At 45.6% G+C, this 16460-nt stretch overlaps 1 protein-coding gene across 3 annotated transcripts in view; it reads right to left on the bottom strand.

The window, feature by feature from the left end:
* Positions 1-1013: 1013 nt before the first annotated feature.
* The window catches only part of eea1 (early endosome antigen 1), a 78327-nt gene continuing 62880 nt past the window's right edge, over positions 1014-16460 (bottom strand). For all 3 annotated transcript variants that reach the window (XM_068004666.1, XM_068004668.1, XM_068004667.1), the window contains 8 exons: positions 16275-16457; positions 15447-15632; positions 14137-14268; positions 12487-12672; positions 11128-11366; positions 7266-7386; positions 6269-6367; positions 1014-3058 (listed from right to left, as the gene is read on the bottom strand). In XM_068004666.1, the coding sequence (XP_067860767.1) occupies positions 2936-3058; positions 6269-6367; positions 7266-7386; positions 11128-11366; positions 12487-12672; positions 14137-14268; positions 15447-15632; positions 16275-16457 (1269 nt within the window). In that variant the 3' untranslated portion in view covers positions 1014-2935. The remainder of the gene's footprint in view (positions 3059-6268; positions 6368-7265; positions 7387-11127; positions 11367-12486; positions 12673-14136; positions 14269-15446; positions 15633-16274; positions 16458-16460) is intronic.

Below are 16460 nucleotides of genomic sequence, written 5' to 3'. Positions count from 1 at the left end.
CCCAATACCCCGTTTGTTTTGGCTGTGGCTTCTCTGCATTGATCATGAACTTTGTGATCTGTGCACTAACACCTAGAACCTTTTCTCTCTCAACTGCTTTCAGTATTGTTCCCTGTAAATGATCGTCTGTGTTGGTTCTACCCACATGCATCACACTGCATTTGCCAAAGCTAAATGCCATTTGCCATTGTTTAGCGCATCTAAATTTTTTTTTGCAGAAGACTGTACTCTTTAGTCTCAACACTGGCACAAATTTTTGTACTGTCTGCAAACTTATTGACCACATTCCCAACTCCATTATCCAGTTCATTGATCAAAACAATACAAAGTAACAGGGCCAACACTGATGCCTGGGGACACCACTAGTGACCGGCCTCCAGTCTGCTCCACAACTTTTTGACTAAGTGGTTTGAAACCATTCTTAATCCAGTGTATCAAATTCCCACTGATACGAGACTCCCTTGTGGAGTAACCTAGTGTAAGATACCTTATCAAAGGCCTTCTGAAAATCCAGGTAGACAATGTCAACTGGATTACCCTCACCCACTAGCCTAGTAACTTGATCAAAAAACTCAAGCAAGTTTGTAAGACACGACCTTCTTTTCCAGAAACGATGTTGAGTATCCCTAATGGCCCCTTCGACTTGAACCACTGCAGTCCGTGTGGTGAAGGTTCTCCCACAGTGCTGATAGGGAGGGAGTTCCAGGAATTTGACCCGGCGACAATGAAGGAACGGCGATATATGTCCACTTAGATCTGGACTCCCCGCATTCGTCGCTATAAGAGGTCGATGAGTTACTGTGAATAATTTATATATTGTTTCACTATTGCACTTATGATTATTTGAAGAAAAGATTCTGCCAAGTTCAAATGGTGTGTAGGGCACATGTAATAAGACCTGTATAACATAATACACACTACATGACTATAACAAACTGCAAGATGATAAAATCCTGTCCAAAAGATGGTTTTAATTCCTCTGCATTTAAAAAAAAAACTTTAACTAGGAATGCTGTTTTACTAAACAATAAATTTAATTGTGGAAGTATCATCACTGTTCAAATTAACATCATTTTTACTATAAACAGATTACATGATCTTCATCCAGCATCGAGAATTAAATCTTTGAATATCTATACACGGGTTCACATGATAATACGGAAGTTAATACAATTTTTGTACACAATTGTCTATTATTCACATCATTTTTGTTTTAACAATAAGCATGAAAGCAACTAATTTCCGTTACTGACGTTTCATGCAGGCACCATCAGAACCAAGAATATCAGCTCCTTGCTTCTCACCATCAAACGCCAGCATGATCGATACAACATACCTTTCCAGCTCACACCCACCGTTGGAAGAGTTTGGTAATGAAGGAATTGGCTAACAACCAGTGAGTGGCTGCAATATTTGGACGGTGTGCAGCAATCTGACTCACGGTCTTGTCACACGCACTACCCCTGTGGGAGTGTCATGTGAATTTAGCAGAGTTTTATTTTGGCCACTTGTTCTGATGAGGTTGTGAAACTCCCCCCCCTCATTGCTGGGGGGGTGGGGGAAGAGGGATTTACTAGTTAGTAAACAAAATAATTGGATTAATGAATGTGTGCAGGCCATGTTGCCATAGAGCAGGAGGCCGATCCACACCCACAAGAGCCCTTGCACTGGACATTCGATCTTGGTGGTGCAGTGAAGAGGTGGAGGGTTGGAGCACGGAAGGGACGGTCGTTCCCGCGCACATTCTAACCCGCTGTACGGCGGCTAACGTGAAGCGTTTAGCGCACGCCAATCAGCGCTGGGATCGGTGATCAGGACACAGCAGCGTCTGGTTCTATTCAGTCACATATCTGGCAAGTCTCAGCTTGGGAGACACCACAAGGACAGCCCCAACCAGTCGAGCGACTCACGGGACCCATCTGCACGAGCTTGTCTCCAACCTGACCAAATTCAAGCGGGTGGGGGCGCAGTTATTGATTTTTTTATATTTTTATTTTTAAAAACACACATTTGTTGGCAGAATGCAGGCGAACACTTCACAGTGCATGTCTGCCTCCCCCAAGTCTTTGCTTTAGTCACTGGCATTGATTGACTATTTGCAGGTAACTGGAGAGCAGTGAACGAGAAAACGAACTACAAAAAGGAGGAATATTAACTACTAAAAGCCAATTGGCATCAATAGTTTTAAGAACATCTTTACGCAAGCACCTAGCTGTAATAATTCCACAAAGCAGCTTGGCTGAACTGAGATGATATTTGCTAGATATTAGCAATTAAAGACTCACTCTTCCTTCTGCACAGCGAAAGCTGATGAAGGTTTTTTTTTTTAAAGCAATGCTCAGTTTCAGAAGGAACCCAATGGGAATTCATGGAGAATGAAACCAAAGTGCTTCACTCGAAACTTGACAAGGCTCTAAAAGGCTGCCTTAGCATCCAAGATGGGTGTGTCTCAGATATATCTCAGCACAGTGAAAAATACCAATGGTTCCCTTTTTTGGTTGTTTTTGTTAATGTTCTTCGGTCCAGTAAAGGCAATAAAAGGAGTTGGACTTTAGGGAGATAACGGAGATAGGCTGCCCGTTACAGAACCTGTCCGATTTCCATTCCTGCTGAAATCAGCAGGTTAAAATTGGGTGGGTTCTGCAACAGGCAAGGAATCCTATCTGATGCTTTACTGGAGCCTAATGTTTCATCAATTCCAGAAACTTCCGTTTCTAATGGTGTGAAACTGAATCAAGAAGCTCGGCTGATGCAGATGTTGGGTGTTAGCTGCTGAGCACGTCAATCGGCTCCCAACTGACAGTGACTAATTACCGTGGCCATGAATTATTACACCTTCAACATACAGTAGTCTTCTTTTAAAATACAAAATGTGTGTGTGAATACAAGAAGAATGGTTATAGGTTCCCGGTTCAAGGCAAAGTTCCAGGGCAACTCATCCCTGCAGTTCATCGAAACATGTCTCGCAGACTCGGACTGGCTTCTTCGAGGAGGGGGTGAAGGCATTCCTCGAAGAACACTCGGCACAGAAAATGTTCCCGCAGTGTCTACAGTGATGCTGCGAAGGACAAGAATCGGGGCGTTAACTGAACAAGTAAATGATAACATCTAGATTTTCACCTCTGACCTGTTACTTAGGCCAGACCTGCAGTGGGTGAAGTGCAAACTGCAATTATTATAGGGTTAAAACTTGCATTTATATAGCACCCTTCACATCCTCAGGACATCCCAAAGAGCTTTACACTCAATGAAGTTCTTTTGAAGTGTAGGGAAACATGGCAGCAGGAGGTTGGAAGGGTTAGGAATAGGAGCAGGCCATTCAGCCCATCGAGCCTGTTCCGCCATTCAATTAGATCACGGCTAATCTGTACCTCAACTCTATTTCCCTCGATGCCATTACCTAACAGAACAGAATTCGAACAATGATAGCTCAAACATTACCAGTGCTCTCACACACTGCACACAGCACCACCACAGGCCCGGCAAATACTCAGCAGTTGGGTTGCCAGTTACAAGAACTTCAAGCTCTCGCTGACTATCATTCAAATGCTCGTTTCCACTGAGAAGAAAACCAGTTTTGCAACGAACCACAAAGCAAAGATAGCAAAGGGTGAGAAACTATTAAACGTTGGTGTTCACAGGGATTTGGGTGTCCTTGTACACTAAACACAAAGTTAGCATGGAAGTACAGCAAGCAATTAGGAAGGCAAATGGCATGTTGGCCTTTATTGCAAGAGGGTTGGAATACAAGAGTAAAGAAGTCTTGCTGCAATTGTACAGGGCTTGTGAGACCTCACCTGGAGTAATGTGTACAGTTTTGGTCTCCTTACTTAAGGAAGGATATATTTGCCTTAGAGGCAGTGCAAGCAAGGTTCACCAGATTGATTCCTGGGATTAGAGCATTGCCCTGAGGAGAGATTGATTAGAATGGGCCTATATTCTTTGAAGTTTAGAAGAATGAGAAGTGATCTCATTGAAACATATAGGGTTCTGAAAGGACTTGACAGGGTAGATGCTGAGAGGCTGTTTCCCCTGGCTGGAGAGTCCAGAACTAGAGGGCACAGTCGCAGGATAAGGGGTCAGCATTTAAGACTGAGATGAGGAGAAATTTCTTCACTCAGAGGGTTGTGAATCTTTGGAATTCTCCACCCGAGGGCTGTGGATGCTGAGTAATTGAGTATATTCAAGACTGAGATCGATAGATTTTTGGACACTAAGGGAATCAAGGGATATAGGGATTGGGCAGGAAAGTGGAGTTGAGGTCGAAGGTCAGCCATGATCTTACTGATGGCAAAGCAGGCTTGAGGGGCTGAATGGCAGACTCCTATTTCGTATGGCTCTTATAGCAACATGTTTGGGAAAACAAGGATTAGGGGTCAGCCGTGGTTGTGGGTTCAAGCCCCACTCCAGAGACTTGAGCCCATAATCCAGCCTAACATTCCAGTGCAGCACTGAGGGAGTGCTGCACAGTCAGAGGTGCCATCTTTCATACAAGACATTAAAGTGAAGCTCCATCTGCCTGCCCTCTTAAGGTGGATGTAAAAGATCCCATGGAATTATACAAAAGAGCAGGAGACTAACATTATTCCCTCATCCAACATCCATCATACAACGAGATAGACACAAAGTCCTGGGCAAACAAAGCTATGAGGAGCCGTGCAAGTGGGAAATTCATTATCTGGGGCAGTCGACGTCTACTCCCCAATTGAAATCGGTTAATATTTTGGAGCAAGAGAAAGGGGAAAACTGCAAATGCTGAAAATCTGATATTTAATAGAGGAAATATTCAGAAAATAATATTTTGGTATGCAGTATTTGGGTAATTTAAGACATGACGTGTGGTGAGTGTAACAGGCTCGGGAGGAACAGGTGACTTTGGGCCTATTGTTCTAAAAGCTCTCCCCCACTGGAGTTTTCCTCACCTCATGTTGTAGACTCAATGATAGAGATTGATTGCAATGATTAACCAACAACTCAGTTATTGTATCATGTGACTACCGGGATGGTAGAAAGTGAACTAGATGGACCCTGGTCTGTTCTCGTCTAGCAATTCCTATGTCAGTCAGCTTAAGTAAAGAGAATTGCAGGGGAGGTGTTAAACCTATTACCCCAATGATGGACCTGCCTGTGATTGGTCGATACCAGGGGCCGGGCAGCAGTTAAGTTAACCGGTCCCCACGAGGGGGGAGCGGGGCGGTGTGGGGGAGGGGGGGAGGGGGGGAGGGGGGGAGGGGAGAAGAGGCACAGAACCCTCATGCCCCTCAAGGCGGATGAGCTAATCCTTAAACTAGCCAACAGAGTGTCCAGAACCTGCAAGTGATGGAGCCACAGAACAGGACAAATTAACGAAAGAGCAACCATGGATTGAGATCGACTGATTTTTGTTGGGTAAGGGTATTAAGGGTTATAGACCAAGGCAGGTAGATGAAGTTAAGATATACAATCAGCCATGATCTAATTGGATGACAGAACAGGCTTGAGGGGCTGATTGGCCTCCTCCTGTGCTGTACCCTCTACAATAATATATTTTGGAACACTCACCTGTAACAGCGAGTGCTAAACTCTCAAAATGTTTGAGAAGAATCATTACAACGAGGAAGAGATTATTTAAATGTACAAAGGGTATTTCAGAAGTAAAAGGAGAATTCCAATCCAGATCTTGTCGTCATCTCTATTGAACAGGCCACTGAAAAACATCCTACGTATTTCCCGATCAAAAAAATTTGCAGGGCTATGCGGAAAGAGCAGGGGAATCGGCCTATTTGGGTGGCTCTTTCAAAGAGCTGGCACAGGCATGATGGGCCGAGTGGCCTCCTCCTGTGCTGTACCCTCTATGGTATTGAGAAGACAACCATCTATTTGAACCTCTGAACAAGACATTGTTCCTATGATTGTGCAGCGCATTAGTCTGTCACCTTGTTCTATTAATATTAACGGGCGTCTCAAGTGAAAATCAGATTCAAACAAAACACTTTCAAAAGAACATGCTTAAACTACTAATAAAATAAACTGATGAAAGGTCATTGACCTGAAACGTCAACCTTTTCTCTCTCCACAGATGCTGCCTGACCTGTTTCCGGCATTCTCTCTCTCTCAGATTTCCAGCACCCGCAGGATTTTGCTTTTGATCTCATTAAATTGTCTTCATTGCTGTCAAATATTTCGAATTTTTGTGAAGTGCCCCATACAGTAGGTGGGTTTGTAGTTCGAAGCAATGAACTCGGACGGGGTGCTACGGGTGAAGGGGTTCCATTCAGCAGCAACGTACCTTTCTTACGGTGACTGAGAATCCCTTTCCACAGGACATACAATTCATCACCTCAGTATCATCAGTCCACTTCCTATTTAGTGCTTGTGTGTGTTTAATCTACCAAAACAAAAAGGAGACCGTCATTTTGTTTTCTTCATAGAAATGGCGCAACAGATAAATTAGGTCGCTGTACATTCCATCAGATAACTCCCGCAACTGTTCACTTTGAGCCTTGTTTAGATCGGCTTGTATCACTGCCGTGAGCTTGCCATTTTGATGGTTGAGAAAGTTGGGTTGCGGATAGCCAAAGCTGCTATCAATTGACCGGCCTGCCTGGCTTGGTGATGGGACCCGGTGAGTTAGGCTCATCACTGGGAGCTGGGACTTTTCTCCCATCCCCAGTCAGGCCACTCCCCACTGGACCAACACCAGGAAGCTCACTAGTGCTTTACTGAATTAATATAGTGGAGTTCTTAAGGTGTCGGCCTTGGCTCAGTGGGTAGCACTCTCGCCTCAGAGTCTGAAGGTTGTGGGTTCAAATCCCGCTCGAGACTTGAGCACATAATCCAGGCTGACACTCCAGTGCAGTACTGAGGGAGTGCTGGGGGGAGGACTGGGTTGGGGGAAGTGTAAAGGTTGTGCTGGGGACAAGGGCATCAAAAGGTGGCGGCGATCAAGCAAACCGATAACTGAAGTGTTGTGGTGAATGGAGGGCCAAAGACTGGGCAGATGGGCGTTTAACGCTGACGTGAAGTGGCACTAACGCTAAACCCGTTTATTGTAAAGCAGGTGTTAAGGTCCGAACTGGCTCTGAAGCCAAGTGGATTGGAGCGTGACGTCTTCCATCAGGGAGTCTGGTGCTGCTGTCTGCCGGACTCGGGCTGGCCCCCGGCTCCAGACTCTGGGCTGTATCACCACAAACGGCAGTACCAGGAGAGGAGACCGCACGATCTGAAGTCAGTCTCAGCAACAGATGGAGTCACCAATTAGACTCATCAGTTCAATGTCCGGTTACCTGCAGAGCCTGGTTCTCTCTCCCCAACTCCTGCATAGCAGCTGTCGTATCGTCCAGCTTCCGTCTCAGATCCATCACCTTTCCCTGGATCTTTTCCATTTCTCCTTCACTCATGAGGCACCTAATTGACAAGGGCAACAGTTTAAAAGAAGCCTAAAAGACTCTACAATATATGAAGGGACATCAGCTCCAATGAGGAAGTGTCTGCCAAACTTCCGCTTGTCACACTGGAGACATTGTCTTGCAAATGCAAGAAAAATAACGAACCTTGTTTTTCCAGAAATAAAATGGCTTGCCAAATACTCCATCCCCAAATGGAGACAGTGCCCTTTTAAATATCGAGCTTCAGTGTCTCCACCCCCCCACCCCACTTCCCCTTTTAAGAAAAAAAAACATCCCCACCTACACATCTGACATATAAAGTTGAAGGGAGACTCCCTCTCTGTACTTCAATACTGCTCGGCAGCAAGCTCAGTCATGTCTGAGCTTTCCTCCCGCATCTTGAGCGAGCAACTTGGTGCCTAAACCGTCACCTCCCCCAGTGACTGGGCTGAGATCGAGAATTCCTTGTGTGTGAAGAACCCATCCCATGCTACAGTTCATTGCTACGGCAACGGGCTGAAACTCTGTGCATGCATGCGGCACCAAAGCAAATTACTCACCGATGACGAGCCAGCACAGGCACATTGGGCCGAATGGCCTCCTTCTGTGCTGTATGGTTCAATGAAAAAGCTTTTCCATACGGATCCAACCACGAAGACCACTAGGAGACAACACTCAATACTGCTCCTGGTCCTCAAGAGGATGAAGCTGGTTTGGATCTCGTTCACAATGAAGACCACGTGCGATGGGCAGAAGTGTGACTACACCAATGAGAAAAGAGAAGTCCGCTCACAAGTCTCAACTTGTGCCACACATTAACCACGTCAAGAACGAGGGGGGGGGGGAGGGAAGAGAGGCCATGATAACGCCCAGCAGTGCCCACGATGTGCCAACCAGCTTCATTCCCAATCTCTGCCACTTTGCCTCAGCTGCATGCGGAGAGCAGCCACTTACCTGGAAAGGGGGCAGGAGGGAAAAAGGTAGTCTTCCTGTACTAATGGGATCAATTGTTAGGAGAACGATCTTCTGTACAACAACAACCGTGTGAATGGCAGTCAACGTAGCTTTAGAAGGGGAACCTCTGGCCTGACCAATCTCCTTGGTCTCTTTGAGGAAGTAACAACCCAAGTTGACTGTGGTAAACCCTACAATGCTGCCTACTTAAATCTGATAACGTTCAATACCAACGGTCACTAATGCAACTCAATGCTGTGGAGATTCAGGGGACAAACCTGGGTATGGATGAGAAATTGGCTGAAGGATAACAAACAATAGGCACAGGTTAGAGGGGTTATGTCCGGGTCAGGACAGTACAGAGTGGGATGCCCCAGGGCTTGGTGTTGAGACCACTGCCGTTTCTAGTTTACATCATTAGTTTGGATTCAGAACCTAAATGCAAATTGGTTACATTTGCAGACAATACCAACTGGGAAAGGGCCGTGGAATCGAAAAAGGCAGCACAGAGATTACAGATTGAGTTAAACAAAATATGAGTGGACTGAACAATGGCAGATAAAATTTAAAGCAGAGCATTGCACATAGAATGGGAAAAAAATGGGAGACATACGTACTCCATGAATTATGCTGAAATAGCTAAGGATGAAGTTGAGAGATCTAGGTGTGTTACGTAGCATTTACAGCACAGAAACAGCCATTCGGTCCATGCCAGTGTTTATGCTCCACACAAGCCTCCTCCTGCCCCTCTTCATCTAACCCTATCAGCAGATCCTTCTATTCCTTTCTCCCTCATGTGTTTACCTAGATTCCCCTTAAATGTATTGTTATTCGCCTCAATTACTCCTTGTGGCAGTGAGTTCTATATTCTCACCACCGAGCAAAGAAGTTTCTTCTGAATTCCTTATTGGATTTAACACTCAACATGTACAAGCAATGCAGAGCAGGAACCAACTGTAGCCAGTGGAATATTAAGGTACATAGAGCCAAAACAGTAGAGTACAACTCAGCAAAAGTTGTGATTAAACTGTACAGTGCATTGGTCACATCGCATCTTGTGTACTGTGTCCACTTCTGGTCACATCCATCTTGAGTACAGTGTCCCATTGTGTTCCGATAGCATCTTGAGTACTCTGACCAGTTCCGTCACCAAGGCACAATGGAGACATTCAAACACTGGAGACAGTGCAGAGAGGAGCCATGAGGCTGCTCCCCAATGTCAGGGGTCTGGTTTACAAGACACGGGCTCATCAGCCTGGAAAGGAGGCGTCCGAGAGGTGTGATTGTAGAGATATTCAAGAAAGTAAATGGTACGATAATCCGGAATACTACTCCAAAAAAGAGAAAGACAAGGGACATACTAGTAAAAGGCACAGCAGGAGATGGTCCTTCATTCAGAGAGTGGTCAACACTTGGAATGGACTAAGGGCAGGTGGAGCAAAAACCCTGGAGTCATTTAATAAACAATCAGATGTAGCAATTTGGGGGTGGGTGGGGGGCGTTTCTGGATGGGTGGCTTAAGATGGGCCAAATGGCCTTCCTGATCCCCAGGTAGGTTGTGATCCTGATGATGCTCCTGAACACTTCAGTGTGCATGTTGCACTGCAGAATAAGCAGAGACCAAGAAAAGGCTCCCTCCCAACAGTTCCCTTTGGTTCTCGTCAGTGCAAAGCCTGGGGTCGGGGGTGGGGGAGGAGGCAGACTTAATCTCAGTGTAAAAAAAACAAATGGCAACAAGACAGATGCTGAACTTCGAGCCACTACAAATGATGATTCTTCCTTTTAGAAAATGCAAAGCATAATATGTCTGCACTCTTGTACAACTTGTAAACCAAGTAACTTTACCTAAGCAAAAAGAACAAAGATGTTACATTTAGTCACTGTTTTAACAAAGTCCAACACTAATAATTTCTAATGAAACTACACTTCACGGGAATCCAGAGGCAAACATGAGACTGGACTGGTTAATAGGACAGTAGTTGAGGTGTAACACCAGACTGCGAAGGGGAGGAAGGGTTGGGTGGAGGCCTGAAGGGGTTAATTGCCGAGTCTCCTACCGATCCCAATCTACATGCATTCCATTTTCAAAAACAAATCAAGTCTTGACAAGAGGAAGCCAATTACCAAGTTGGTTGAAAAATCAAAGTGCTTTTAAGCCAATAAAATGCTGCATCAACATTTACATAATGAAGAACTTGCATTTCTATAGCACAAATCATGACCTCAGGACATCCCAAAGCACTTTACAGCCAATGAAGTACTTTTAAAGTGTAGTCACTGTTGTAATGTAGGAAAGGCAGCTACCAATTTACACACAGCAAGGTCCCACAAACAGCGATGAGATAATGACCAGATATTCTGTTTTAGTGATATTGGTTGAGGGATAAATGTGGGCCAAGACACCATGGAAAGCTCCCATGCACTACTTCAAAATAGTGCCATGGCATCTTTTACGTCCCACCTGACAGGGTTTAACATCTCACCCAAAAGACGGCTCCTCCGACAGTGCAGCACTCCCTTGGTACTGCGTCGAAATGTCAGCCTGGATTATGGGCTCAAGTCTCTGGAGTGGGACTTGAACCCACAACCTTCTGTCTCAGAGGCGAGAGTGCGACCCACTGAACCACACTGAAGCCATGCCCGTTTTCCCCAGCGCCTCATGTTTGGACACTGACTAACTGGTGGAAGGACTCAAAAGCGGCAAATTACTGAGGTAATAAGTCAACGGTCTTGGGCTGGACGCACTGAGGGAACGCGGCACGACGTCAAACCGAAGAGAGATTGCAGAGAGTAACCGCAGACGCACCTTTCCAAGAGAGCTCTCCTCTCCTCCTGGTTGTGCTGCACGGTGGCTTCTAAGACGGCGATCTCCCCGCGGAGGTCGTCTGTCTGTTTCTCCAGCTCGCTGACCCTCCGCTGACTGCTCTGCCACTCCTTCTTCAGTGTGGCCATGTTTTCGTTCAGTGCCGTGATCTGCATGTTGAGCTTTATCTCGGTCTCTTCGTGCTGCTTGCTTTGTGCTGCCTTGTCCTTCAGCTCACACTGCTGTATCGAAGCAACCATAAGGGAAGCTCAGGCACGTCAACATCATCGTGCTCAACACAATAGAACTTCTCTACATTCAATCTCCCTCCCTCACCGCGAAAAAAACCAATATAATCAGTGTATTACATAGAATTTACAGCACAGAAACAGGCCATTCGGCCCGACTGGTCTATGCCGTGTTTATGCTCCACACGATCCTTCTCCCTCCCCTCTTCATCTCACCCTATCTGCATATCCTCCTTTTCCTTTCTCCCTCATGTACTTATCTAGTCATTAGTCCCAAGCGTAGCTCAAGTTTTTAATAGGATGGCCCAAATTGAAAGGGGAAAATTGAACGTATTACTTGCATAGCAATGTGTACAGGCAATCCAAACCCAAATAATCTCCTTCCCCCTTCAGTATTAAGGGGGACCTCAATTAAAACAAGGACTCATGTGAGGGGTCAAATCAGATAAGCTTACGTCACGACCCCTGTTCATCCCGCACTGTAGTGTGGGAGAGACCAGATCTGACAACCCGCCCCAAGTTCGCAATGGAAGAAAAAAAAGAGTAAGAAAGGACATGGCAGCCAATTTGCACACAGCAAGGTCCCACAAACAGTAATGTGATAATGATCAGATAATCTGTTTCAGTGATGTTGGTTGACAGATAAAATATTGGCCAGGACACCGGGGAGAACGTCCCTGCTCCACTATGAAATAGTGCTGTTGGATCTTTTACGTCCACGCAAGAGGGCAGACAGAGCCTCAGTTTAAAGCCTCATCCAAAAGACAGCACCTCTGATACAGCAGCACTCCCTCAGTACTACACTGGGAGTGTTAGCCTAGATTATGTGCTCAGGTCTCTGGAGTGGTTCTTGAACACACAACCTTCTGACTCAGGAAAGAGTGCTACCCACTGAGCCACGGCTGACATTGGTGTAAAGAACGCTGTTCAGGGCCTGTAGTTTTGGAGTGATGAGCTATGACAGCGCCTTAGGAGTCAGACTTACTCCTTCCGCTGAAGACAGGTGGAAATGCAATTATCCATCAGTACTGCCAAAGAAACTCTCGCTAATTTATACAGTTATGGAGCCGACGCCTTAAATCTCTTTTTAGGTTTTTAATATTAGGCTACTAACCAGTTTGGCTTCTAATTCCGTGCGGTGTTTCTTCAGGTTTCCCTGTGCCTCATCGATTTTACTTTTGGTGAGCCGGTGGTCACTCCTCTCCTGCTCCAGTACTGACTTCATGCTCTCCGCTTTACCCTGAAGCTCCAGTTTCTGCTGAATCAGCAACTGCTTGGCCTCTTTCAGCCCCGTCAACTCCTGCCGACCACAGTCACACCATCAGTTGTCCAGTGGGCGGGCACTCAAAACCATTCAACAATTTACTTGTGTTTACGTGGCAGAGGCGCTTCACAGAGGAGTCATCGAAGGAAGGAGGAGATATTCGGAGGGGGGGGACCAAAAGCTTGGTCAAAGAGGTGGGTTTTAAGGAGGACCGTAAAAAGGTGGAGCAGGAGGCGGAGAGGTTTCGGGATGGAATTCCGGAGAGCTGTGCATCCATTTTTAGTGCTTTGTTAGATTTAAAAAAACTAACCCATTGGATGTTCAGGAGAGAACTGTTTCCAACTCAGCCAATATGTTAGAGGTAGCCTTCTGACTTGGGCTGGAAATTGGGGATAAAGGGAACATTCTCTGATTGGTGGGATGTGACAAGTGGTATTCCCCAGGAATCTGTTCTGGGGCCTCAACGTTTCACCATGTTTATTAATGGCCTGGATGAAGGGAGAGAGAGTTTGCAGATGACACTAAGTTAGGAGGGACAGTAAATAGTCCATATGGGAAGAGGAAGATGCAGAGGGGCATGGACAGATTAAGTGAGTGGGCAAAACTATGGCAAATGGAGTTGAATGTGGGCAAATGAGAGATCATCCACTTTCGACCCCAGTAAAGGTAAATCAGAGTATTTTCTAAATGGTTAAAAACTAGGAACTGTGGAGGAACAAAGAGGTTTAGGGGCCCAAGTGCACAAATCACTAAAATCTAGTAGACAGGTACAAAAAGTAATCAAAAAGACTAATGGAGCGTTGGACTTTATCTCAAGGGAGCTGGAATTCAAAGGGGAGGAAGTGATGCTTCAGTTGTACAGGGCCTTGGTCAGACTACATCTGGAGAACTGCGTTCAGTTTTGGGCACCGCACCTCAGGAAGGATATATTGGCCTTGGAGAGGGAGCAGTGCAGATTCACCAGAACGATACCGGGGCTCAGAGGGTTAAATTAGGAGGACCGATTGTATAAACTTGGCTTGTATTCCCTTGAGTTTACAAGATTGAGGGGTGATCTGATTGAGGTGATAAAAGGATTTGATAGGGTAGATAAAGAGAAACTATTTCCTCCGGCGAGGGCTGAGTTAAGAGTCCAAATAGACTGGTAAAAAAAAATCATCCCACAATCCTACATCTCAAAACAGAGGTGGGTTAAAGGGGGATTTTAAAAGCTGATACACAGAAAGCAGAAGGAGGTTCCACCATCAACAGAACTCTCTCGTTGGTTGTCCAGATATCCCATAATACAGCGAGTGCAGTAAAATGGTTCAGGTAGTCAACTTCGGGCTTGCAACATCCCGGGACATAATTGGTTGACCGATTAAATTCAAATCCAGCTCATTCTAAAATTAGCCCCTCTAGTTCGCCCGATCACCAAAAAAACCCTCAAAATAGATTGACTTTTAGTGGCTAAATGTCAGGTTTTAAAATGCCCTTTTAATTGTACAATGTACAACTCACCTTCTCTAATTCCTGTTTGCAGACGTTCGCGTCCTCAGTAAGTTTATTCAGTTGTTCCTCCAGAGTCTTCTTGGCCCCTTGAAGCTCGTCATTTCTGAGTTTTTCTTTTGCTAATTCCTCTTCTTTCAAAGCCTTTTAGGGAGGGGGCAAAGTCTAGATTTTAAAATAGATCTGGCAAATCGAGTCACTTCCTCCGATGAACCCTCGACATTACCAGGGCTTCAAAAATATTTTATCTCCAACAATTGTAAAATAGCTTGACATTATTTCAGGGGGGGTTAAAGTTCACTGCAGTGAGTGTCAATTAAAAACGCAAGTCTCTAATTTTTAAACATTAAAAACGATGTTAATTGGAACTTTAAGTACTAGCATGAAATCAGAAGGTAAACACACCACAATCTTTGATGTATAAAACTCCAATATTAGCCTCACTTGTATAACTATTCAGGGAAATAATTACTTGCGTACCTCAGATTTTTTTTTAAAAACTGCTAGTGAACACGTTGTGTTCTGTCCATGGTCAGAGGAAGTCGGGCCAGGTGTGGGGGAGGGGAGAACATTACTGAACTTTACACTGCTTCAACATTGGTCGTCAGTGACCGGCTCCCACACAGTGGGACGGACTCTCGCAAACCAATGGCGACATGGGGGGGGGCGGTGCAATCCCACGAGAGGTCTGACCAATATCAGGAGAAACGCAGGCCGGAGCAGAGATCGGATGCTGAGCACAGCTCATATCTTTATACTGATATGGTCACAACTTTGGCTGAACGCCCACACTCAATAATTCAGATATTCAGCCAGTCACTGGGCTTCAAAAGCTGGTGGGAACAAACAGACTACGTAGACACAGGGTACGTGACCGCGACAGAAATATTTTAAATAATGGCTCCCAGACTGATAAAAACATATTTTGAAAAAAAAACACGTACCGTATCAGAGAATGAAGCGAAGTGATGTGTAATGTAGTTTATTCTACGGATGAAGAGATCACCGTGTGGGCAATTTTAATCCAATCCGCCCGCCGAGAAACTGATGGGATCAGGTGCAACCCTGGTTTTACACCCACACCGAGGTCAGTAGAGTGTAATATTGGGCAGGGTATAAAAGCACCATTCCACCCCAATCCCTGAGGATTCCCCCCCACCCCAGTGAGTTAGGGTAAAATTACCCCCCTAATCTCAGAAGTTAATAAATTATCTCCAAGTTAGAGTGGGGGGGGGGGGGGGGGGAAGAGGAAGCATTTTGTATCGCAGCATAATAATACTCATGTTACAAGTCTTGATTTCGGAATTAAGTGAAGCTATTACCTTCGCTTTCTCCATCTTCAGTAAAGTCGCCGTCTTGTCCTTGATGTCACTTTCTCTGCTGGCCAGGTCCTTCTCCAGCACAGCCTTGGCTTGCTTCAGTTCCTGGGCCGTCTGGTTACTGCTGCTCGCTTGATTTCGGCTGGTAACCAGCTCCTCCTCCGCCACGAACAACTTCTCCTCCTTAGCCTGTTGGTAAATACACTTTCATCACTCCCTCTGCCTCCCGGAAAGGACCAGTTACCGCTGTAGATTAACAGCGCGCGAGACAGAGGACAAACCTGCCCTTCATTTTTATCCAAATGGCAAGAGAGAAAAAAAAACCCTTCTGTACAGAACCTATTATTAGGGACAGGAATCGGCCATTCAATCCAGTCATAGAATCTTACAGCAGAGGAGGTGGCCATTCGGCCCATCGTGTCGGCTCTTTGAGCTATCCAATTAGTCCTACTCCCCTGCTCTTTCCCCGTAGCCCTACAAATTTTCCCTTTTCAAGTATTTATCCAATTCCCTTTTGAAAGTTACCACTGAATCTGCTTCCACCACCCTTTCAGGCCGTGCATTCCAGATCATAACAACTCGCTGCATAAAAAAACTCTCATCTGCCCCCCCCGCTCCAGGTTCTTTTGCTAATTACCTTAAGTCTGTGTCCTCTGGTTACAGATCCTAGCTGATCTGCACCTCATGCTCTCCAGAGAATGTAAACACTTCCTATTTACAATAAAGTTTACAATTTATTCAATGCTAGCATGAAATTACTGGAATATACAGGCCGGGGGAGGGGCGCCTCTCACTCCTCCACTGCCTGGAAAAACAATAACTTTCATTTACCTTCAGGTCGTGCCTGGTTGAAGACAGTTCCGATTCTTTCCCGTAAATATCCGACTGAAGCTTCGCCAAGTTGGTTTGAGAGGCTTCGTAATCCTTCTGCAGCCCGGAGAGCTTCCCTTTACTCACAGCCAGCTGCTCGATCAGTGCTGCCACCTGCTGCTGCAGTTTGGGTAACAGGTCAGCCTG

This window comes from Heptranchias perlo, chromosome 24 (assembly GCF_035084215.1).
Source record: "Heptranchias perlo isolate sHepPer1 chromosome 24, sHepPer1.hap1, whole genome shotgun sequence".
Lineage (NCBI taxonomy): Eukaryota > Metazoa > Chordata > Chondrichthyes > Hexanchiformes > Hexanchidae > Heptranchias > Heptranchias perlo.
Note: the sequence above shows the minus strand (reverse complement) of the source record. Positions and strands in the feature narration are given on the sequence as shown.